Genomic DNA, 24,312 nt, shown 5'->3' on the forward strand with positions numbered 1-24,312 from the left:
GGCTTACTGTGGTAAAGATATCTGATGCTATGGTAAATATATCTGATGCTATGGTAAAGATATCTGATGCTATGGTAAAGAAACTGATGTCCTTGCTGATCTCCTCTCATTTTGTTTGCAGCCCTTCTGGGTGCAAGGTGCTGGCTATGGACACAGCTGAGCCATGTCCTCTTGGGTTTGCATCTTCCCAGCTATGGGTCATGACACCTCATGTCCAGGCAGCTGGAAATTGCACTATTTACTGTCTATTTACTCCTGGATTTATTTCATATTTTTCTTTCCTAAGCCAAATTTGATTCTACCCTCCACCTATATTTCTAACTCACCACCCAGGTTAGTGCACTGAAGGGAATGATGCTCTATCTCCTCTCCCCCATCCCTTCCCCTCACCCCTGTGTGCTGCTGTGAATAATTCAGCCCCTGCTGTGGCTGCCTTCTCTCCTCTCCTAGAGGAGCTTTTGTGAGAAACACCAAAGGTCTGTGCCTTTGAGGTGGCTGGCCTGCAGGGCGTCATCCCTGCAGGATTGCTGCTCTCCTGCCGCTGCCTCCCTGGCAGCCCCTTTCAGGCTCTTGGAGCTGTGCTGTGGGCTGAGGTGGGTCCTTTAATCTGTAAGAGAGTTCAAAGAGTTACTGGTGCTGCTGTTGATGACAGTTCCCTAGTGACAGTGCACCCTGCTGAAGCAAAATGCTTCAGGAAAAGAGGGAAGATGGTGTCTGCTGCCTCTGCTCAGATCCTGAACTTTGCTGTTGTACTTCAGATACCCCCCTTCCTATCTGGTGTCCTGCCTGCCTCCCTCTGCACTGCCCTAAGTCACCACAGCACCCACAGGAGGGATAAGGATGCTCAGCAGGTCCCCAGGCTCTTCCTGCGTCTGCACCCAGGACACCGAGCATCTGCTTTTCTCTCTTTCCACTCCCCGCTGTCCATCTTGCTCCTGCTTACTCTCCATGGGCTCTCTCTCTTTCTTTCTGCTAGGACTCCCTCACTGCCTCTGTCTCTCAGAGAACAGGTTTGCAGAAGGTAAAATAAATGTTTAGCACAGCCAAGGCTTTGTGTCCTTAGTTGTATAAACAGTTACAGTCATAAAGGTGTCGGGGTTTTTTATTGCATCCAGCACAGGCTTCCCCTTATAAAGGATTTACTCCTCTCCAGGAGGACAAAAGACAGAGATATGAACCTGCGGAACAAATTCTTTCCCTGGAGCAAGAATCTGCTTTTCTATAAACACGTGGATGCTGATGTGGTTAGTGAATTAAATGTTAGGAGTATTAACCGGATCAGACTCTAGAGAAGCAAGCCGCAAGGGTTTTGCAGGACTGTGTGTATGAGGTAGCAAACTCAATCACACAAGTGTTGCAGGACCTACAGAATGGCAGGAGCAGAAGGAGGGTTGGCTCAGCATGAATCTGCCTACCACGTTATTGTAACTGGCTTCACCCAAGCAGTCAGGATTTGGTTGGCTTAGGGTGAGGAGGCAAACCCCAGCAACAGAAACAGAGACCTGAGAGGGAAAGGAAAACTTAACTGAAGGCTCTTTCCCTATTTCCTTCTCACAGTTGATTAACCAAAAGAAATGGTAAGAAATGGACTGCCACCTTTAAAATGTAATTAAGTGTTTCTGCTTGCATGTGGATGCTCTCAGGATGCCGGGAGGCTTGGAGGTGTGTGCGGTCCCTGTGCTGGGAAGTTACCCTAAGGCACTCCGGAGGGTCTCTTAAGTGATGTACAGCCCCCGAGCTGTGGTTGCAGCCTGCCAAGAGCACAAGAGACTTGGTTTTACTGAAAAATATAGATAGTATTACATTAATTTTACCTCTTTTATCATCCAGCATGTTCATATGTCTGGGGTCCTGCAAGTGCATGTTCTTATATCTGCGGTCTCTACAGCCTCTTATGGAAATTCCTACCTCAGCGTTGCTCTTGCTGAAGGCTTACTGAAAGTTGGGTGGATAATTGGCACAACATTTCTTTTGAGGTTCCTTCCTTGCTGATTGTAAAAGGATGGACTGAAACCAAGAGGAATCTTTAACACTTCACCTCTCCTCAACCAGGCAGCCCCCAAGTAGCTCAACACGCATGATTTTGTGCCACTGCCGCTCTTCTGGCACATTTCCCACAGTGATGCTCCTCTGACTTGCATGTCAGGCAGCCAGAGGGTTCCTGTTTTCCATCTTCTACCTGCCTGTCCCTCACTGCTCCTGAGTGACGTGGGCTGCTTAACAAGCTGCTGACAAGTATCAAGTCTGTTCTTGGGCACTGCTCCACATTCAAGCAACAAAGCTTACAAATTAAGCCTCCCGTCTTGGCCAATTTTGTTTCTCCACCTGGAGAATTCATTTTGGCTTGTGAGTAACTCAGTCAAATGTCTGCAGTCCTGGCTGGTTCCTTCACCAGCAGCTCACCCACTTGAATTATCTGGCTCCTCTCCATTCTTGAGGGCTACATTTCTCCAGTCAGGACTCTGTCCCTAGATGTCACGTGCCATCCAGGCTCAACTTTGCTCATTCCTTTGATGTACTTGGGCTGGAGATTAAGTCAATCCTAAAACTGATTGGGGTTTTTTGTTGTTTTAGACTTAAAATTCTAAAAGTCCTTTACAGCTGCTTTCTGGGAGTCCTTGGTGGAGTCCTTCTGAGTTCTGTGCTTCTTTCTGCTCACTCTGAACAGTGCTTTAGATTCAGTAGACAAGGCTGTTCTCCCATTTTAAGGTCTGAGATTTCATGAGATCACGTGTAGCTCAGTGGTACTGTTCTGAATGAGGAGCTAATTACCTGTGTTGTTATCGTGAGCGCTATTAGTGGTAGCAATGACAGTGATGCTATATCATCTCTCTCTGCCTTTTCCCTGCGAGGGGAAAGCATTTCTGTCTGCTTTCTAAGTGGAAAACCTGAATTGCAGAGGTTTAATGGTGTGATCAGTCTTGCAGCAGGCTTGCTGTTGCTGGCCCTGGGAGTGTGCCATGAAACCCAAGACCAGGAGGCGCATTACATGATGCTCCATCTCAGCTCTCTGCTGTCATATAGGGAAGTTAATCAGAGACTCAGGGGATGAAGGTTGTGGTTTGGTTCTGTTTTTTTTTTTTTTCTCTTTTTGGTTGCTGTGACAGTATTTTTAATTTAGTCCAGCATGGATAAAGTACTTGTAAAAATTTCACTGGTTTATAATCTTTTACTGTCCCTGGTGGTAACTCATGAGTTGGACCTTGTCTCTTTTGTGGCTGGGGGGCTCTTGAATTTCCCTGAAGTGGCTATTCCAGTGCATATTTACACTGAGATTTATTTTACTCTTCCACCCACCAAAATGATAAGCAACAATCATCCATTTTCCTGGTGACTTTAAGCACCAACCACTCTTGAGAAGAAAAATGTGACACTTTGAGCTTGACTGGTATGGCATATGGTTTCCATGATGAATGCCCTTCCTTTGAATTCTGTTTGTTCCTGCTGTCTCTATAAAATCAGTTATTCACAACTGTCATGTTGTAACTAAAATGCATTGTAGTCATCTACTCAGGCAGAGCTCAGCTTCCCCCAAAGCAGCGGCTTGTGTTGCTGTGCTGCGTGTAGGAGTACCAACCTTTCAGCTTTCCTCCTGCTAATGCCTCCTCGGACAGTGCTGAAAGATGAATATTTTGGGGGGCTTTTGCGGCACATGGTGGTCAACAAAAGCCAAGGATGAGAATGGGTGAACATCTCTCCATATTCCTCGTTCCAGAATTGGCCAAACTGGGGAGGGCCAGCTATGAAGAAAGTCCTGGAGGTAAAGCTGGGCAAGAGGCAGCATATTTCCTGCTCAGGTTTCCTTTCTGGTGATTTGGGAGATTTTTGCAAGTCAGTGGCATAAATAGCAACTATGCTGAATAAAAGAGGAAACTTATTTACTGCTACCAAACCTTCCAAAGGGACTTTCTGTGTTTTCATTTAGAACTGGCAGGAAAACTTCGGCTGAAATATTTTTAGATTAAATATGGCATTTTGATAGAAATTTTTCCCTTTTTCTTTGAACATATTCTGAAATGTTGTTGAAAAGCTCTCGAACAGAATTTCTGGGAGTTTTCCAGTTTGCTGCAAATGGAGAACATTTCAGTTCCTGATTGGTGATGAGCATAGTGGAAGAGACACACATGCATGCTTTTATTAATACATTTCATAAAGAAAAGCACAGTCTTCTGACAAGTTCCAGCTCCATCAAACCTCTCCTATCTCCTGGAGACAGGAGAAAGAGCAAGTGATGCATTCCTTCACCAGGAAGACCATACATCGAAACCCTCCAGCCTTCAACCTGGATGATTTTGCTTACAGCTCTGTAGCACTCAGAAGACAGACAATGAGCAGAGGCCCAAGGTACTGTCTTCTCCTGGAAGTTACCTTCCCACCTTCTACAGCAGCGCCAAACATGCCGGCTCAAGGGAACAGGAGGGCACAGGTGGCTTTAACCTCAGCAATGTTCCTCACTGGTGTCTTGCAAAAAGCCTGCATGGCTGTACTGAAACTACTGAAGGTTTGCAATTTAGCACAGTTTCTCCTTCATTTTCTTACATGTTTAAAGTTGAGATTAAAGGGACAAGTCCTAGGTAGCTTTTACTTTCCTTAGGCCAGATAGGAGCTGGCAGAGGATGAAAGGCTTTGCAAGGAAAGCTCTCCCTTGCCTGCTCCTGAGGAGCGAGGGAGCAGTGCCACGGCTCATCTGCTGTCCTTCCTGCCCGCTGCGGTCCTCTATGAAACTCCCCACTGGGTGTTGCCTCCTGCTCCCATCCGGCACAGCCCAGCTCTGGGAAATTTGTGGTGACACGAGACTGTAACGCAGGAAGTGCAGCCCCTCCACGTTTGGCAGTTTATAAATGCATGTTGTCACCTTGTGCCGTCTGATCTCATTCCTCCCCCTCCAGAGAGAAATCAAAACTGAGAGGAGGCCCATGGCCCTGACCAGCAGGCACTGAACCAGAAATGAGAACATTAAAAGGAAGAGGGAGAAAATCGGCGATCCAGATGACACGTGCAGGATCCCGAACAACCCAGCAGACACATGCTGAATACCAAGGACGAGCTGTCGGTTCAGAGCGATGTTTCTGCTTCCTCCATTTCAAGGATGGGGTCATGGGCTGTGCTGTCAGGTGGGGGACAGGAGACGGGAGTCAGGAGACGGGGATGTGCTGCCAAAATCAAGATAATGTCTCAGCTGATGGCAGCTCTCACATCAGTGGCTGGTACTGGTGTGCGTCACAGTGCTGTGCCAAGTTCTCCTTGCAGTCCCTTCTCCATGGGTCAGACAGTCCTGCCAAACAAGGCAACAGTGTTAGCTTTGAAGGGTAAAGTGTGGACTGTGAATATAAACCTGCCTCTGACACTTGCAGCTCCTTTTTCCCCGTTCTTCCTCCTTCCTCCCATCTCCTCCTCCTTTCTGGCTTCTGAAGCACTTGTGTGGGTAATGAACGGGTGATTAGGTGGGATTTTAGTCAAGAACAGTGGTTAACTAAAGGTTTGCAACAATTAACAGTTAACTGAAGATTTAAAGGACACAGGAAAGTTAAGATTTCAAAATGTCGAGTGAGCGAGCTGCTGGTATACACGAGGAACAAAAGCCTGATTTAACCATATAGATTAGGCTATTGTGGGAGTCACTCTAGCGTGTGCTCAAAGCGAGGGGTTGCAGAGCCTGGTTTAGAGCTCCATAAATGCTAGATGGGCACTTATATCTCCAGGTGGGGCATCAGAAACTTCCCAGAGGTGATACAAATTAGCTTGGGGAAAGACCCAGAGTGGGTGTCTTGGGGGTGGTGGCTGCACTATTGTCTCAGCATCCTTTCAAACTAGGCAGTAGGATGTACTTGGACAAGATTTTCGCAATGGTTGGATGAATCTTACTTTCTGACCTCCCTGTACAGTCCTGTGCTAATGATTTAATGTCAAGTTACTTGCTTTCCATGTGATTTTAGCAAATAGCAGGATCATTATTACCCTCAACTCAGAGCATGCGGGCTATTTCACCTTAACCCCAGAGTACGCATCATAGAATCATAGAATCATTAAGGTTGGAAAAGACCTCTAAGATCATCGAGTCCAACTGTTGACCCAACACCACCATGCCCACTAAACCATGTCCCTCAGCGCCTCATCTACTCGTCTTTTAAATACCCCCAGGGATGGGGACTCCACCACTTCCCTGGGCAGCCTGTTCCAATGTTTAACCACTCTTTCAGTAAAGAAATTTTTCCTCGTGTCCAATCTAAACCTCCCCTGGTGCAACTTGAGGCCATTTCCTCTTGTCCTATCAATAAATACATCCTCGCTTGTAGCTCTCATTTGACTTGTGTTTGTCGAAGTCGGCTTAAGCCTGGGACAACTCAGAGAAAGGCTAACAGGGAAGAGTAGATCTCTTCCAAGACAGAGGGACTGCTGGTGCCTCTGTGACATAATATTGTGCTTATAGAGGAAGTTCTGCTGTGGGGTGAGTGGTGTGGAGGGATGGAGGACAGTTTTTAGTGCTGGGGATAATAATTTGTATTGCATGACTGGACAGGTGTATGTGGTTGTGCATCAGATCTTGTTGTAATGGATATAGTGTGGCCCCAGAGCAAAAGAATTGGGTGCACATGGCAGTTTGCAGTCCTATTTCGGGATGAGAGAGGCAGAGAAACAGCTGAGCTACAATCAAAGTAGTATTTCGTTGGACGACAACATGTAGCGTGCTGTGGTTTCTACTCACTACTGCTGTCATCAACTTCACTGGCTTCCTAAATACAATCTGAAAGATGGAAGAAGGGCTGCATATTTTCCCTGACCACTTGTGACGTGCTTTCTCATTCTTCTCTCTCCGTAGTGAATTTGCCAAAGAACGAGAGAGGGTAGAAAATCGTCGAGCTTTCCTGAAACTCCGTAGGCAGCAGCAAATTGAACGGGAACTAAATGGATACTTGGAGTGGATCTTCAAAGCAGGTAAGGCAAGGGATCTCCTGATCTTGGTTCAATATGTTTTATGGCAAGTAGAGTCTGGTGCTGACACAGGACAAGGGCCCCAGAAGTAGTCCTCGGTGTTGCTGGCCATCGAGGTAACCCAAGACTAGAGAGGGCCCAGCCAGCACTTGTTATTTTTGTCTTGTTTCTGAGCAGTCACACTAAAGTTATTGCAAAAGATCTCAGTTTGGTTAAGCAAAAATAAAGGAGCTAGGCCAACTTTCTTTATTGTTGAGATCAAAGCAATTGTCTTAATACAGTATAATATAAAAAGTGATACAGTGCCCAAAGTCTCCACAGTGGGGAAGCTGTTCCCTTATATGAGTCATTTATATTTTATTTACTTTCCACCACAGCTGTTTTACAAGCCTCTCTTGCTATGATGGTAAAATACACTGGAGTGTCATTTTTATGAGCTACAAAGATCACTTTTGTGAAACTCACCCCAGCACATATTAACATTGCTTTATAACTATTATAACTGAACGTTGCACTTTATTGCAAGTCATGAGCAACTTTACCAAGGACCCAAACACATTAATTTAACAAAAAACACCATGTTTTCTTTTCCTTTTTATCGGACAGTAAAGCTTACCAATAACCTTTCTGTGTTACAGGGTAGCTGATATATATATTGACATAACCACAGTGCAATTCATTCACATAGCATCAAGAAAACTTCTGGGGCTAATTTGCTTCCTTGCTTGCTTTTCTGAGAAGCTGAAACATCTGAGTAAAGTGAAAATGCCTTTTAAAACAGTGATGGGGAGAAAAAGAAGTGGTGGCTTCTCGAATAGTTTTTCAGGTGCCTTTCTAGGCAGGTCAACTTCATCCTTGCCCTTTACAAATGGGGAAACTGAGGTCCAACGTTATATAGTGACTCGCCTGACGTCAGCCAATAGACCGGTGGCAGAACTGGCACTCTGCGGTGCTCCTAAACTGTGGGCTGGCGCCATACTAAAAGCCCTGTCATCATTCCTTGGTTTGAAATCCATACTGATGTGCTAAAATGTGCTTGCGCAAGCAAGTAATTGTATGGTCGCAACGATTCATTGCAGCATTGCACATGCATAAGCTGCATACACGCCGCGGCCAGAGCGTCCTGGTGCTGTTCTGTGTATAGGTGGCTCCTTTTCTGCATTTGCGGCTTCTGTTTTATGTGCGCAACCTGGGTGCCAGTATTTGGAAGAGCATTTTCATGTGGCTCCTGCTGCTTTGCTTCTGCTCTCTCCTCTGAAGCGCTCTGCCAGCCTGTGTGCCCAGGGGTGCGGGGCTCTGCCCTGCCGCGGGTCCCCTGGGAGCACTGGGGGGTGGCTGCGGTACCTCCCCAGAGGCCAGTGGTCTGGGCATGAGTTTTGACAACCTGGCCAGAGAGGGAAAAGACTGGAGCATTGCAGTGTAAAATAGGAAGAAGTAGCAGCAGTTTATATGGTGGCCTGAACCCATTATTTCCCATAGCGCCATACAGAGTGACGACCGAGTGCCAGTTGTATTGATGGACTTTTATTCACTGCGACTGTTCAACAGCAACTGTCCTCAATTGGGTAACCACGCTTCATTCTGTGGTTCTGTAGGATTCAAAAAAAGAATCATTCACTTTCCTTTCCATTTAGAATTTGTCTTCCCATTTGTTTACAGCTTTTGTGCTACCTCAAATTCAAATTAATTAATGCTTTATCCAGTGGCTGGAGCAGAGTGCACCGTGGTTCTCCCTTGGCTCTAGTGCCATCTTGCTTTTCAGGCTCTCGGGATTTCTCGGTCTCTAAATCCTGGTCTCCCCATCAGTAAAATAAAGATGAGAATTCCCTTGCAGGGATGTGGGTTGCTTCGTTTCATTTTGGTGACGGTTCTGCCAGGAAAAGCTATGCAGAGGTCATTAGCTGAACTTGTCTGAAAGTTGAGGTGGAGAAGTTATAAAATGTACAGCCAATCTCTGCTCCGACTTTGCATCCCTGTGGGAATGGCTGGTTATTCTATTTCTGTGTTGCCAGTGCTGAATAAATGCCACATCAGTATAGAGTGAAACTGCTGTAAAATGCCCATCTTTTTATTTTGTCTAACAACACAAGATCCAGAAGGTTTTCTGGAACAGGAAAGTATATGCAAAATAGCTGCATCAGGGAATAATAAAAATATTCTGTAAAAGCATTGTTGAAAATATAATAGGAATATAAAAAAAGCTTCCTAGTACAGCTGAATAATAACAATAATTAAAATCAACTTAGCAGTGTTAGTAAATCTTTGAACACAAAAGGTAGCATGACGGCTAACCAAAACAGAGAATCGAGTGTTTAGAATTCAGGCGCTGAAATTTGGGACCGTGCCGTCGATGGGGATTTCCCATTTCTGTTTTAGAGGCCAGGATTTCAGCTATGAAATGATCATGAATTTCTGAACTAGACAATCAGTATTCCTTGTCCAGGACCGTGTGTGGGACAATGGCCAAAGCAAACTGCGTGGGTGGGTGGGGGAAAACAGCCAGGGAGGACGGTCAAAGACAGTCCAGCCTGTACAGAAATCTCTTGCACCAGCCCCAGGCAGTGAGATGTAATAAGCTGTTTGCATAAAAGAAAGATCAAAAGCTCTTGGTATTCTGCTCTCATGTAACTCTGGAGGGTTTTGTTATTATTCATGCAAATATTTAATTGTTTTTAAATCCTTCTAGTGTCCTTGACCTCATTGAATCTTGTAGCAAGGAGTTCCACATGTTCACAGTTGGTTTGATTTTAAAAAACAAACCAACCCACCAAACGGTATGTCCTGTCCTCGATTTTAAGTGTTGCCTTTCTGCAGTGAGAGGAAGAGCTCAGGAGTGCACTTCGTATTTCTTTTTATTACTTTTCTTTCTCTGATCTCTCTCTCTACCTTCTTTCATCTTATTTTTTCTGCTCTAAAGCATGCAGAACCAATCTGCTCAATCCCCTCTCTTCCCATGGAAGGCTCTCCAGGCTTCTGGTATTTATAGTGTCCTCCCTGAGCATTTTTTTTGTTCATTCTTTCTCATTTATTTTTGATGCAAGGTAGGAATGGTGGAAAGCTGCATTCCAGTGATTCATAAAGTGGCATCTTAATACTTAATCTGACTGGTTTTGCTCTGCAATGTTTTACATATTCTGAGTAGTTGCTGGAGCTGGAAAGGAGGTTTCCTAGTTCTCAGTAGTGCTCAAGTTTTTACCTCAAGGGCTGTAACTGGTTTAGGACCAAGGAAAGTATTTGAGTGACTAAAATCACTCCTTCATCTGTACGCTACCTCCCATTTGTCAACAATGATTTTAATTTAATGTTGTGCTCATCGTTTATTGACTGCTCTTGAGTGTCTTTAATGTTTCTCACAGCCTTCTCTATTAGTAATCTGAATGACGTTATATTATCCCTTGCTGTACATATTGCATTAAAAAGGTAGTTCAGATAAAATTTTGGGGTTGTCTACTATCAACCCTTTCTTATACTGAAATTGTAGACCATTTAGTCCTCCAGAAGAAAACAATGGGTCTTTGTTTTCTACCTCTTAAGTGCTGTCTGACTCGAGTGTGTTCCAGACCTGGTCTAATGACTTGTCTTACGTTTGTGTTGTAAGAATGAAACTTCTTTAATAGCCTGGCTCTTGAGTAACTGACTTCTACATTTTTCTTTTTTTCTGTTGGTACTTTTAAATTTTTTCCAGTGGTAAAGTAAGAGTATAAAAAGGAAGAAAATAATAATAAAAAGTGCTTGTGAAGTTTCCAGTGAGGTACCTTGGCACAGCTGAAAGATTTTGGTGCCAGCTCACTATTGATAAATCACCAGAAGCGCAGCTATGGTTGAAACTGAAGCAAACATAGCTCAGTCTGTTTTAAATGTGGATTGTTTAATATAGTCAGCAGCATATCTGCTTGAGGGATCTATATCAAGGTGTTTTAAACAGTGACAACCTTAACTCACACAAATATTTGCGCATTATACTTAATACAGGAAGCCTTAATTGATGAAGTGCTTAACAAATGCCTTCTTAACAAAGGGTTGGGGAACAAAAGAGAAAATTATAACACAGATAACGTGCTGCAGTGTTGAATTTAGACGTGCATGACTTGGAAGAAAAAAATCAACCCACGGTCTGACCAATTTCCTTAGAGTTTGAATTGACTTTCTTCACTTAGGACTATACAGAGGTGAGGTATGAAGTTTCTAGCTTTACTTATTTCTCAGGTTTATGTTGAAGATTGAACACATAGGGTAGTCAGGAGGGTTTAAATATTTTCAAATGAGATAACGGGTGATTTCATGTAAAATTCCCATATCATGAGGCCAAGATTAAGCAAGAAGGAGAATTGTAACTCAGTAGAGTCTTTTTGAGGATGTCAAGAAATGTCATGCCACCTTAAATGACTTATAAATCTGTAAGTGTCTTCAAATCTGTAAGATTTTCAGTCTTACAAAACTAGCGCGAGTTACAGGCCAGAAGCAATGATCAAATCCTGTCATTTCTTGCATCTCACAGAATTTAGGCCAAAAATTGGTAAATATGGTAATTGCTGTGTCAAGCTCATAAACATGGACCCTCTGTATCGTTTAGAAGTGAACTGTATGGATCAGTTAGAAACAGACCTGTAATCTTAAATTTAATCTTGAAGAAGATTAAAAGACTACCAGTTTGATGCCAGGGCCAGCAATAGATGCCCAGAGCCTGGAGAAGGAACACAGGTCAGCAGGAGAACGCCTGAAGAGCAGCACAAAGGAACTCCAGCCAGTAAGACAGCTTCATCAGGGGCCCAACTTCAACGCCTCTATGCAAACGCACGCAGCATGGGGAATAAACAAGAAGAGTTAGATGTGCGCACGCCTGCAGGGCTGCGACCTCATTGGCATCACGGAGACGTGGTGGGATGGCTCCTATGACTGGAGTGTTGGGATGGAGGGATACAGGCTCTTTAGGGAGGACAGGCTGGGAGACGAGGAGGGGGTGTGACTCTTTATGTCAATGACCAGCTGGAGTGCATGGAGCTCTGCCTGGGGAGGGATGAGGAGCCGACCGAGAGCTTACGGGTCAGAATTAAAAGGAGGGCAGGGACAGGTGACATTACGGTGGCGGTCTGCTACAGGCCACCTGACCAGGAAGACAGAGTGGATGAGGCTCTATATAGACAGATAGGAGCAGCCTCACGCTCACAAGCCCTGGTCCTCATGAGGGACTTCAACCACCCCAATATCTGTTGGAGGGACAGCACGGCAGGGCATAAGCAATCCGGGAGGTTCCTGGAATGTGTCGATGATAACTTCCTTCTCCAAGTGGTAGAGGAGCCGACAAGGAGAGGTGCTATGCTGGACCTTGTTCTCACCAGCAAGGAGGGGCTGGTGGGGAATGTGAAGCTCAAGGGCAGCCTGGGCTGCAGTGACCACGAAATGGTGGAGTTCAAGATCCTTAGGGCACCGAGGAGGGCACACAGCAAGCTCACTACCCTGGACTTCAGGAGAGCAGACTTTGGCCTTTTCAGGGATCCGCTTGGCAGAGTATCATGGGACAAAGCCCTGGAGGGAAGAGGGGCCCAAGAAAGCTGGGTAATATTCAAGGATCACCTCCTCCAAGCTCAGGAGCGATGCATCCCAACAAAGAGGAAGTCAGGCAAAAACACCAGGAGGCCTGCATGGATGAACAAGGAGCTCCTGGACAAACTCCAACACAAAAAGGAAGCCTACAGAGGGTGGAAGCAAGGACAGGTAACCTGGGAGGAGTACAGAGAAATTGTCTGAGCAGCCAGGGATCAGGTTAGGAAAGCTAAAGCCCTGACAGAATTAAATCTGGCCAGGGACATCAAGGGCAACAAGAAAAGATTCTATAGGTATGTCGGGGATAAAAGGAAAACTATGTGGGCCCTCTCCGGAATGAAATGGGAGACCTGGGTACCAGGGATATGGAGAAGGCGGAGGTACTCAATGACTTTTTTACCTCGGTCTTCACCAGCAAGTGCTCAAGCCTCACTGCCCAAGCTGCAGAAGGCAAAGGCAGGGACTAGGAGAATGAAGAGCCGCCCACTGTGGGAGAAGATCAGGTTCGAGACCATCTAAGGAACCTGAAGGTGCACAAGTCCATGGGACCTGATGAGATCCATCCACGGGTCCTGAAGGAACTGGCGGATGAAGTTGCTAAGCCACTATCCATCATATTGGAGAAGTCGTGGCAGTCCAGTGAAGTTCCCACTGACTGGAAAAGGGGAAACATAACCCCCATTTTTAAAAAGGGAAAAAAGGAAGACCCCAGGAACTACAGGCCAGTCAGTCTCACCCCTGTGCCTGGGAAGATCATGGAACAGATCCTCCTGGAAGCTATGCTAAGGCACATGGAGGGCAGGGAGGTGATTCGAGACAGCCAGCATGGCTTCCCCAATGGCAAGTCCTGCCTGACCAACCTAGTGGCCTTCTATGATGGAGTGGCTACATCAGCGGACATGGAAAGGGCTACAGATGTCGTCTATCTGGACCTCTGTAAGGCCTCTGACAGGGTCCCCCACAACATCCTTCTCTCTAAACTGGAGAGATATGATTTGATGGGTGGACTGTCCAGTGGATAAGGAATTGGTTGGATCGTTGCATCCAGAGGGTAGTGGTCAATGGCTCAATGTCCAGATGGAGGTTGGTGACGAGTGGCATCCCACTGGGGTCCGTACTGGGATCAGTACAGTTTAGTATCTTCATCAATGACATAGTCAGATTGAGTGCACCCTCAGCAAGTTTGCAGATGACACCAAGCTGAGTGGTGCGGTCGACATGCCAGAGGGACAGGATGCCACCCAGAGGGACCTGGACAAGCTCGAGGGGTGGACCCATGTGAACCTCATGAGGTTTAACAAGGCCAAGTGCAAGGTCCTGCACGTGGGTCGGGGCAACCCCCGGTCTCAATACAGGCTGGGGGGTGAAGGGATTGAGAGCAGCCCTGCCGAGAAGGACTTGGGGGTACTGGTGGATGAAAAGCTGGCCATGAGCCAGCAATGTGCGCTCCCAGCCCAGAAGGCCAGTCGTATCCTGGGCTGCATCACAAGAAGCGTGGCCAGCAGGTTGAGGGAGGGGATTCTGCCCCTCTGCTCTGCTCTGGTGAGACCCCCCCTGGAGCACTGCCTCCAGCTCTGGAGCCCTCAGCATGAGAAAGACATGGACCTGTTGGAGTGGGTCCAGAAGAGGGACATGAAAATGCTCAGGGGGATGGAACACCTCTCCTATGAAGAAAGGCTGAGAGAGGTGGGGTTGTTCAGCCTGGAGAAGAGAAGGCTTCGGGGAGACCTTCTTGCAGCCTATCAGTACTTAAAGGGGGCTGATAAAAAAGATGGCGGCAAACTTTTTAGCAGGGCCTGTTGCAACAGGACAAGGGGGAATGTCTTAAACTAAAAGAGGGTAGATATAGACTAGATATAAGGAAGAAATTTTTTACGCTGAGGGTGGTGAAACACTGGCCCAGGTTGCCCGGAGAGGTGGTGGATGCCCCATCCCTGGCAACATTCCAGGTCAGGTTGGACGGGGCTCTGAGCAACCTGATCTAGTTGAAGATGTCCCTGCCCAGGGCAGGGGGTTAGAGTAGATGACCTTTAAAGGTCCTTTCCAACGCAAACTCTTTTATGATTCTAAGAATAAAGTAAATTGTCTGGTTTTTAGTAAATACTTTAAAGGGACCAACTCTTCCCACCACTAGAAGTCAGCTGATATAGGTGTAAAAAGCAATGCTTCACACTGTGTTGCTCCTCTAGGCATGAGACAACAGTTCTTTTCCCAAAACACCTTTTCAGTTCAACCAATATCAAATAAAGTCTTGCTGGTGATGAGCAAACCCTGTCCTGTTCTACCTGCTGTGTGCTGGGACAGGCTCTGCTCTTCATTTCATGTTTTTGTTGGGCTCTATGCAAAGGCAGTAGCGAGTCAATTTGAAATTGTGCCTTTCAGAGGAATTAAAAAGCAGTGAAGTCAAGCAATGTAATCTATGCAAATGATTTTGCCACTGCTGCTTTCTCCATTAAACTCCTCAAAACTGTAGCAACTGTTCGGCTGTCATGCTGCATTTTCAATGGAGAGCGGAGAACTAGAAGTTCTCTGCACAGAGAAAAGCGTTTATAAGCCCACAAATATTCTTTTGAAGATGTTTCTCTTATCTTACAAGGACATGCATCATTTTAAAAACACTTTTCTCAGAGACTGGAATTCTTTCAGTTCAGACCTAATCAAGTTGCATGTCTTTTGCCTTTTAATTCTTTCCACGTCCATCAATTTCACACAGCACTGATTCTGAGTTTTTCTTTTCTCCTGGAGTAAGCAGGCTTTGGGAATGGGTTTAACCTCTCTCTTCCAGCTGACTGTAACTTGAATGCCATCCCTTGACATGACAAAGCTTTATGAAACTCAGGTTTCAGTTTTCTGTAGAAGAAACAGAGCAACAAGCCCCTTGATACAGCTGGGAAAAGACACCCACATCAATGAAAAAGGGCAGCAATGTGTGTGAGATGGCAAGGGAGGATAATTGCCAGAAAGACAAATTAGAGTTCCCCGTGAGCGTGTGATGGCTTCTTCTAAAGGATGCATTTTATTCACTTTTTCTATTTAACAAGTCTGAAGCTTCAACAGTTAAATTCAGTTGTTCTTCCTTTTTTGTAACTTCTGTTGCCTGTTGAACGTGAGTTATTTCCTGTAATCTGCTCTTCTATTGAGCCCACAATGTTCTATCTCCCCATGCCAAAGAGAAAGAGAAGGGGCACCATGTTTCTGTGCTGCTTTGCCTGTATTGTTCAGCTTGCCAGTTCCTCAGTATAAAGTTTGCCTTTATTTCCAGGCCTGTAACATGCTGTGTGTTGTCAGTACTTAATGACCAACAATTAATCTTACTGCTGAGACACCTTTCATTCAGATACCCTAGCGAAGACCCCGTGCCTTTGTTTGGAGGCTAGAAGTTGCCGATTCAATACTGTCTCTTTGTTGAATATTTCTTCTAATGTAGAGGCACTGTTGTTTGGGTTTTCTTCAGGCGTCCTAATTATTTTCTTCCAGTATCTGTGTTACAGTGATGACTAAAAGCAATGCAACTTCTGATCCTCCGCTTAGGATGCTGTATGGTTAAAAAAAAAAAAATCCTACAAGACTAGCCTGCTGAGCTGTCTTTCTAGCAGGCTTTAAAAACCATGGAAAGTCTCACTAGGGTAGATGTGGCCCTTTGGTTTCCCAGAGGATACAAGACAGACAGGAGTGACTATCAAGGGAGAGAACTGGGGAGCAATGGTGGAGGGGAGTCAGGCTTAAGGGAATTGCATAGGTGAAACATGGGTTTTGTTTATTTTAAGGGAACAGTAAAACTGAGGCCTGGTGAGGTATGTCTATGGATGGAGATACATTTGGGCACCAACTCAGGGCCCTGAATTTGGGGCAATGGTTCAGCTGGTTTGCAGAGTTGTCTTGAAAAAGTATGTGCTTTGTAGGTGAAGATACATTGATACCAAATTGTCACACCTGACAAATTTTGAAGTCTCACTGGCATTTTTCACTCTGGTTTCTGAAACCTCAGTATGGCTAAACCTCTCATCAGTCTGGCCAAGGGGACACAGGAACATCAGATGGCATCAGTACACCATTGCAAATCACGATGATAATGTATTCATACAGTTCACAGTCCCCAGAGGTGATCTGGGGACTCAGGATTGTTCCTCCTTTGCTGCCCAAAGGACAGTGGAGAGTCATGACAAATTATTACAGGAACATGCAAAACAAGAGGCCACTCGGAAACCAGGGAAAAGAAGAATTTCTTTTCCTTCTCGGAGTCCGAGATCTTTGAAAGGAACCAGTACAATGATGTTCTTCCTGCACTGACACGAATAAAGTGCAGAATTGGGCTTCCAGCTAAGCAAACAGGCTCTTTCTTTCCTGGAGTGTTTTAATTTCTTTTAATAAGACATGACTGAAACCAACAACCCTCAGAGCATTGACCAGTAAGTGTGCTGGGTCTGGCTGAGATCTTCCTTCTGCAGACACAGCTCTCTTGCATTGCGCTCATTTGTGTGTGGCCCCTGAAGAACAGCGGCCAGTCTCCTGACCTTTGTTAGCTCATTACTTTTGTTGCTCAGCACCTGCATGGCAGCATGTCTGCTCCCTGCAATGACTTGTATTAGTCCATTTAATTACTAAATGCCATCTAAAAGTCAGCTTCTCTTTCTGGGAATGGCAGAAGAGCTCCTCTGGAATGTGCTCACTTTCTTGTGCTTGCTCTTTCTCGCAAGACTCCACTTGGAGTGTACACTCCACTCCAAATGGTTTTGAATTTTCACTGCCATTTGCTAGTATGTAGCATAGGAAAAAACCACATCTGTGTTGTGCAGAGGAGCACAAAATGGAGAACCCCAAAGTACTGATGACTGAACTAATCCTCGGATCCAAAAGAGTGTAGGGACATCTGTGTGGCACTATTGACTCTACTGGTACTAGGAGCTAGATTCGCTTTTATGCATAGTCTTGCGTGGTGATGCGGGTATATCAACTTCAGATATGACGTACAGCTTTTAAAATCACACTCCATGAGCAATGTAGGCTTTGAAAAAATCTATAGGAAAACGTTTACTGTATTAGCATCTTGAGCTCATGCTCCTGCCAGCACAGGTTTGCTTTGTGTTTCACAGTTGCAGGCCCTTTGTCCAGCTGCCTTTGGGAAGAGGTCTCCATATCTAAACCATCCCTTCTACGCTTTTAGGCCAGTCATGTTCATTATTAGTTGTTGTTTAACTTCTTCCATATTTTTAGCCCCAAAACACCAGTATAGCTTTTCCCAAGGCAAGACTTTAGAAGAACCTTTTGGTTTCTGAGGTGTCTGTTTGAGAGAGATCTCTCTTGAACTATCAAAAAAGCCTATTTCAGTTTTCTGACCTGTTTTAAGGAGCCTTGGAGAACACCTGAATTGTATTGGCTTGTGGGTTTTCAGAAGGATTTTATGCATTTTAAAGTTGTTAGCTCACCTGACATTTTTTAATCCTCTCTGAGCACCATTGCTTTCGTTACCCTCGTCCATGTCTCTGGTGCACTAGTTTGCATGTTCTTATTTTGTTCTCCTCTGCTCGGGTTTCAAGTCTTCCTCAGTCCTGACTATTATTTTTCAGCCTTCTCAGTTTGTTGTCTTATTAATGTATCGTTCACTTTGTCTCCCAGATAATTAATAAAGAGATTATATAAGGCTTGTGTGGTAGTGCTGGTCCCCCTAGTATTCTTCCGGATGGCTTTCAGCTACACACTTTGATGTTTGGCCTGTGGTTGGTTTGTGTGGGGTTTTTGTTTATTTTTTAATTAGCCTTCCATCTAGGCTGGCTTAAATGGACTTTAAAGCAAAATTTTGTGGGAACACAGTGTCAGATGATTTAGTAAGATCCCAAATTGCATCTATGCCAAACATGTGAAAGAATTTGTCATTTACAATAATACAAGGAAGTGTGCAGTTTACCAGCTGCCAACTCAATATTTTGTTTGCTTTAGATTGTCCTTTAGAAGAAAATCCTTACATAATTTTAAAACAGCAAGCTAAATCTGTGGTTCAGACTGTATGAACTGTATGGTTTCAAGTGTTGGCGCAGTGTGGTGTGTACTGTAAATTGATTGGGTGATGATATTTGCATTGTGACACCTCAGGAAATTTGGTTGTCTTTCACGTAAATAAAAATGAGTCCATTTTGGGGGGTTGGTTTTTTCAGTGTTTTCTGAATTCTTTTACTGTAGGAAGGTATAAACTTATATTTTAGAGATGAGTCATACAGCAATGGAAAACCAACGGTGGCGGTCTTGCACATATTGCACAACCTGAACAGTGTTAGCCAGAACTCCCCCATGGCTACTTTGCTGTGGATTTTATTTGGACAAAGATGTGATCCAATGGTTATTTGGTGACGTTCTGTCCCCTGCGATGTGGCACAGCTGACATGCAGCAGCCAGCCCTGCTTGTCTTACCCTGCGCCATGAGGCAGAGATTCGTTTCTCCTGGGCTGGAGTCCTGGTCTTATTGATGGAGACAGAAGAGCAGCAATGGGTGTAGAGCATCTTTCACTCCTCAAATGGTGTCTCCAGTGTGCCTGGGCAGGAAGGACCATCCTCCGGCTTGTGGAGCCCTGTGGTCTTCCTTGGGTCTGAAGGAAGGTTCCTGCTCTCCAGATAGCTGGGTAAAGAAACTGGAGTGGGTGGTTCATTGTGAAGAGGGAAATCACGGAGGAAGTGCTACAGTCTTCCAGTGGCTTGTCTGGCCTCTTCCCGCTGTGCAAGAGGGGTACAGGATAAGAAACATGGCTCTCTGAGCCATCCCTTCCTCGACAGACGTCGTATAACTGGGTGATACGATGGGGTAAGGTTGGTGGCAGCTGGGACAGATGCCTGCTGCATCCAGCTCAGCTGGTTTTAGAGTGGGGTTGTGATAAATCTGAGGTTGAACCTTGCTGTTTTTCCTTTTACAGAGGAGGTCATGCTGGCAGAGGAAGACAAGAACGCGGAAGAGAAATCTCCTCTGGACGGTAGGTCATTTTGCTGTGCAGTTTTTCTCCTGTGATATGTGAGAGGTTCACCCGCTGTACACTGATATGGCTTTCTGTTGTAACCAGGAGGGTGTGAGGAACACGCTCTTGCATGCAGTTGGCATAAGTTGGCCTAAAGAGTCCCTTTTCCCGTATCAGGGTTTTTTGAGGTTGCAGGTGGATGATGAGCAGTTATGTGACACACCACACTGGGATGGGGATCTGCCCTTGGGGTCGGTCAGTCCCTACACTGCCTGTGGGACCGCAGCGTGACAGGGACACCCGTCAGCCTCTGCTGAGCATGGCTGGCTGTGTCTACGCACAGGTTGTGGCGGGGGTAGGCTGCAGAGGAGGTGCCAGAAGAGAAATGCATTGACCGAGAGAAGGCAGGGCTCTAAACCGAGGTTTCCAAATGGATTTGACAAAGAGACTAAGACCCCTGTTACTTGTAAGCAGTAAGACATAACAGGGTGTGGTGATCCTATCTTCCGATGTGTGACCCTAGCATTGCAGGACGGCTGGAGGTACCAAGCTTCAGACACAGGTGCAGCGAGGCTATGGGGACCGCTCTCCCTGTGCCTCCAGACCAATGAGCTCTTAGGATGCGACAGCCAGTCAAAGTTCAGTTAAAGATTCTTCCCTCTCCCTTTTCTGACCATCTTTCGTCCTCCCATGTCTCCTCCTTTCCCCTCCCCTCCCTTTCCCTCCTCTTTTTTTTTCTCCTCCCATTCACTGTCAGGGAGGGCCGCCTCGGAAGGGCCGATTCAACAAGGCACGGCACCGGCAGAGACTAGCAGCGGCAGCAGCTACAACAGTGAGTGGATTGCAAATCACCAGGGGCTTAGGCGGCACAGCGGGGCAGTGCTTCTCCCCTGCAGCCCCACGCGCCCAGGTCACCGGTGATGTTTCCCGGGTGGTTTTGCACCTTGCTCCAAGCCACACGGCTCCTTGGGGCATCAGGTGCCCGGCTGCTAGCCCACCTTGGCCAACCTGGTGACCTGTGCTCGGGGAGGACTCGGGGATGGAAGAGCTGGGGCTGAAGAAGGTCAGGGCTGAGGTGTGCTTGGCAAACCTTTGTGCGTGTGTGCGGATGCGTGGGTGTGTGTGCACTGGGGAAGTTTGTCCAGCATGTGGGTGCAGCCAGGGCAGTTAGTCTCGAGCTGAAATGAGTGCCTGGAAGAGTAGTCCAAAAAGCTGAGTGGTGTAAGCAAACTAGAGGTGGGCGCAGGCCATGAAGCAAAGACCCAGGTATACTAAGGCTCCCTCTATACTAGTAAGCTAAAGGAGCCCGGCAATGTTCCCAGCCTTGAAGCCAACTGCTATGGAGCAGCCCACATCTATGCTGGTAAATTGTCTTAGTCTCGAAAACAGGGGGACATTGCATCCCAGGTGCCTGCAGAGATGGCACAACCTAATTGCTAAACACATGCAGGAGTTTTTTGGGGGAGAAGATAAAGAAGGTGCTTAATTCATGCCAGGGAGTGTTGTAAAACTTTACTCCCAGGGCTGGTTATGTTCCAGTGCTGGGGATGGCCCTGGACGTGCTGGAGTGCACGGGGACAGATGCAGCCTGAAGGACCCAAAAGCTGGTATTGCTGGGACTGAGGATTCAGCCTACCGCTGGGTGGGGAAGAAAAGAGCAAAAGTGGTTATTTGCAAAAAATTGGATCCAGACCACAGGTTTAGAGCATCCTCTCCTCTTTGAGCCTCTCCAAACCTGGGTGATGTTCTGGGTGTTTCCTTGAAGTGACAAAAGCACTAACGTTTGCCTTAGCTGCGGAGGAAGAAGCGCATCCGTTTCTCTGTCAAGGCAGGGAAATTTGTGTAGGGTGAGGGGATCCTCTCATACGAACCTACCCCCAGGGTAGTCGCTGCAGAGTGAGTGGGTTTGCTGTGTGTGCCTACTGAACAGTATGTATCACCACACCGTGGGGTGTCTTACTGCTGATAGCAAATGGTGCTTAGTTACTGTATGTCTTGAAGCTGTTACAAAACTGTATCAACATATTTTTTTCTGCTAGTTCTCAAGGTTTTGCAGGTAGGTGGTCATGGGACCAGTGTCCACGCTGTTCCTGCGTTACCCCTCGTGCACTAGGTGAACAGTGCAGACCTCTCTGAGCCTTAGGGTGCAGTTCTCTTTCCCTGTCGAGTAAAATGGTGTAGCGATGTTTGCCCTTCCCACAAAAGATCCTGTTGGACAAAGTGTGTTTTCAAAGAGTTATGACATCCCCAGAGGGAAGGAATTGTACAGTGGGTGCTATTAAGGGTATGTTCACTGATTCGTGGCAGTTGCTTTCGACATAGCATTTCTGCTGCTTAAGGCATTGCTCTGTGGTAAACTGTATCCGAGCACCGTAAATGCTAACTTCTTAATGGTGCACACTGTAAACAGCATTAATGTTTTTAATGGATAGAAGCACTCATCTCATAACCCACTGGGGCTCAGAAAGATTCAGTGACCCTGCCCAGCCTTTCTGCTGTGCTAAAAGGTCCGGCAGCTGCAGTGACTCCCCCACCCTCCTGCATCTGCTGGGGTAAGTGTAAGCGTGCAGACCTGTGCCTGGCAAGCCTTCAAGATCTAGAAGGTCAAATAAATAAATGACCCTGGCATTGAAGCATGCAGAGACCCTGCAAGGCTGTAGGTTGTCTGATTTGCTCCATCTTACCCTTGTGTGAGAGCTTTAAGCTGGCATTGGGAAGTAAATGCTGGCCCTGGAGAGTGAAGGGAGGGGGAGAGAGAATCCACTCTGAATGCTCACGGGGCGTTTTCTTTTTAATTTGCACACAGTGTTGAAAAGAGCTGCAATAAAGAAGAGCAAAAATGACCTGATTCATGCTGAAGAAGGTGAGGACCATTTCACAGACATTTGCTCCGTTGGTGAGTACTGGCTTCGCATTCCCCGAGGTTTAGATCTCCACCTAAACGTGTTAATGTCATGTTTCCTCTGAGCGGCTCCTTTGCTCCAGAAGCTGCAGTTTCAAGAAGGAGAATTATCACTGCTCCTGCAGCAGCACTCAACTTCCCAAAGCAAATGGCTTCGTGGCTTCACCCTCTCCCCCATGCTGCCCTGCACAGCTATTGCATGCTGCACCCTTTAAAAGAGCCCTGCTGAAACGCTTGGAGAATCCATGCTGTGTTGGCCATCCTGTGATTCTGCTTGGAACATGCTCATTCACGCTAATGAAACCCAAATATGTCAAACGATACTGCTAAGCCTCATCTGTTGAAGGGAGGAGAGGAAGTGGACACTTAGTCACATCTGCCACTAATGCACAGCATATGGTTTTTGCAGCCTTTGCCATGTGAATGGTTACTGGGAAATGCTGGGCAGTGGCCCTAATTCTCTCATTCTTGCCTTAGAAGAAGATCTTAAAGCAGTTCTCTACATTTTTAAAGCCACAGAAGGAGACACACACCAGTGTGCGTGCAATTACCCACATACCTCCAATGCAGAGTGTGGCATCCTCCATAGTGTAGCATTGATGGTGCGAATTTTGTTATCTTCAGCTCTGGAGAATAAGATACTCTCAGGGTACAGGGGTACTGCTTGTTCTGCAGTTAACAGAGAGCTAGTTCCCTCCTGAGACGCTGCCAGGTGGAGAGGCAGGAGGCAGGTCTGGGGTTTGCAAGGGGAGGCAGGCTCGGAGCACACAGCACCCCATCTAAGGGGAGCTCTTTGGACATCAGCAGAAAGACCTCTCAGTCGTGTGCTTTTGCTTGCTGTCTGGGGAGACATCTTCCTGAATGCTTTGGAGTTAGCTATTTTGCTTATTCCTGTCCCTGTTGTTTGAGTCTATTTTTTTTTTGCTGCTGAAGCAGCAGATGTTCTCATTATCTTCCAAAGAAGTGTCTTGGCACCCCAGTTACCATGAAGCAGCAAATCCTGGATGCACAAGAGTAGCAGCACAAACAGTTCATTTGAGAGTACATGTCCATATATGCTTGCAAGCATGAGTGCCTCAAATGCTCTTTGGAAATTTGGCATTAACATTTTAAGAGATTACAGCTGCTGCTGGATTTTTTTTCCCTTTAAATGAAGACCTGGTTGCAGGAAATGAATGTTGCTCAGCATGTTACTGACACCATCACCCACTGTTGAACTGCCACAGTCCCCCAGGCTGAGCAGGCTGCAGGTTTTGTGGCTAAACTGCTGACACTTCTATGAGAGGTTTGTTGCTGAAAGAGGGCAAAAATGCAGCAACCGTGTGCATTTTGTTTTCTTTTATTCTGGGCAGCTTGGATCCCTGCATGGATAACAAGGAATGGTCATTTTTGGAACATTTGTTCATGGTTGCAATAATTATGAGATCTTTGCATTCACATCCAAGTCCCTCCAGGCTGTAGGCACCCATGCCACGCAAACAGATCTTTGAATTCAGCATTTCAGGTGGCAACGGATGACGGAGCATCTGGACTCGTGGATAATCTGATGCAGAGCTGGGAACTGTCTCGGGAGCATATGGCAGGGAAAATAACAGCAGTGCTTTCCACCTTCTGCGAGTGGTTCACCCACTTGGGAAAAGTGGTTTTGATTTTGATTCGTGGAACAAGGCAGAAAAGAAGAAATGGATAAAGCAGATACTTCTGCAGGCTCCTGAAAAGGCTGAAACTCTGCATAACATAAACAATCAGATCATATGGGCAATTATGCATAAAGAATATGTTTTTGAGAAAAGGTTTTTTTTGGATGGTTTCCTATAATGCCTTGCTGATGGGAGCATAAGGACTGTGGAAGAACTAACAATATAATTACTGAGTACAACGTGAAGATGCAGACCAGGGTGGTAGAGACTTTGACAGGTCTCTTGCTGGCCGTTGACTGAATACGTTGCACTTTAATTCAAACACAATTACTTCAATGAGCCTTATAATTGC

The 24,312-nt window shown here is 46.1% G+C and overlaps 1 protein-coding gene across 1 annotated transcript in view; it reads left to right on the forward strand.

The window, feature by feature from the left end:
- CACNA1B (calcium voltage-gated channel subunit alpha1 B) overlaps window positions 1-24,312 on the forward strand; it is a 308,891-nt gene that overhangs the window by 146,638 nt on the left and 137,941 nt on the right. The window contains exons 8-11 of the mRNA XM_076355414.1: window positions 6,821-6,936; window positions 19,380-19,436; window positions 20,176-20,250; window positions 22,225-22,314. Coding sequence (XP_076211529.1) covers window positions 6,821-6,936; window positions 19,380-19,436; window positions 20,176-20,250; window positions 22,225-22,314 — 338 coding nt within the window. The remainder of the gene's footprint in view (window positions 1-6,820; window positions 6,937-19,379; window positions 19,437-20,175; window positions 20,251-22,224; window positions 22,315-24,312) is intronic.

Source organism: Aptenodytes patagonicus, chromosome 18, assembly GCF_965638725.1.
Source record: "Aptenodytes patagonicus chromosome 18, bAptPat1.pri.cur, whole genome shotgun sequence".
Taxonomy (NCBI): Eukaryota; Metazoa; Chordata; class Aves; order Sphenisciformes; family Spheniscidae; genus Aptenodytes; species Aptenodytes patagonicus.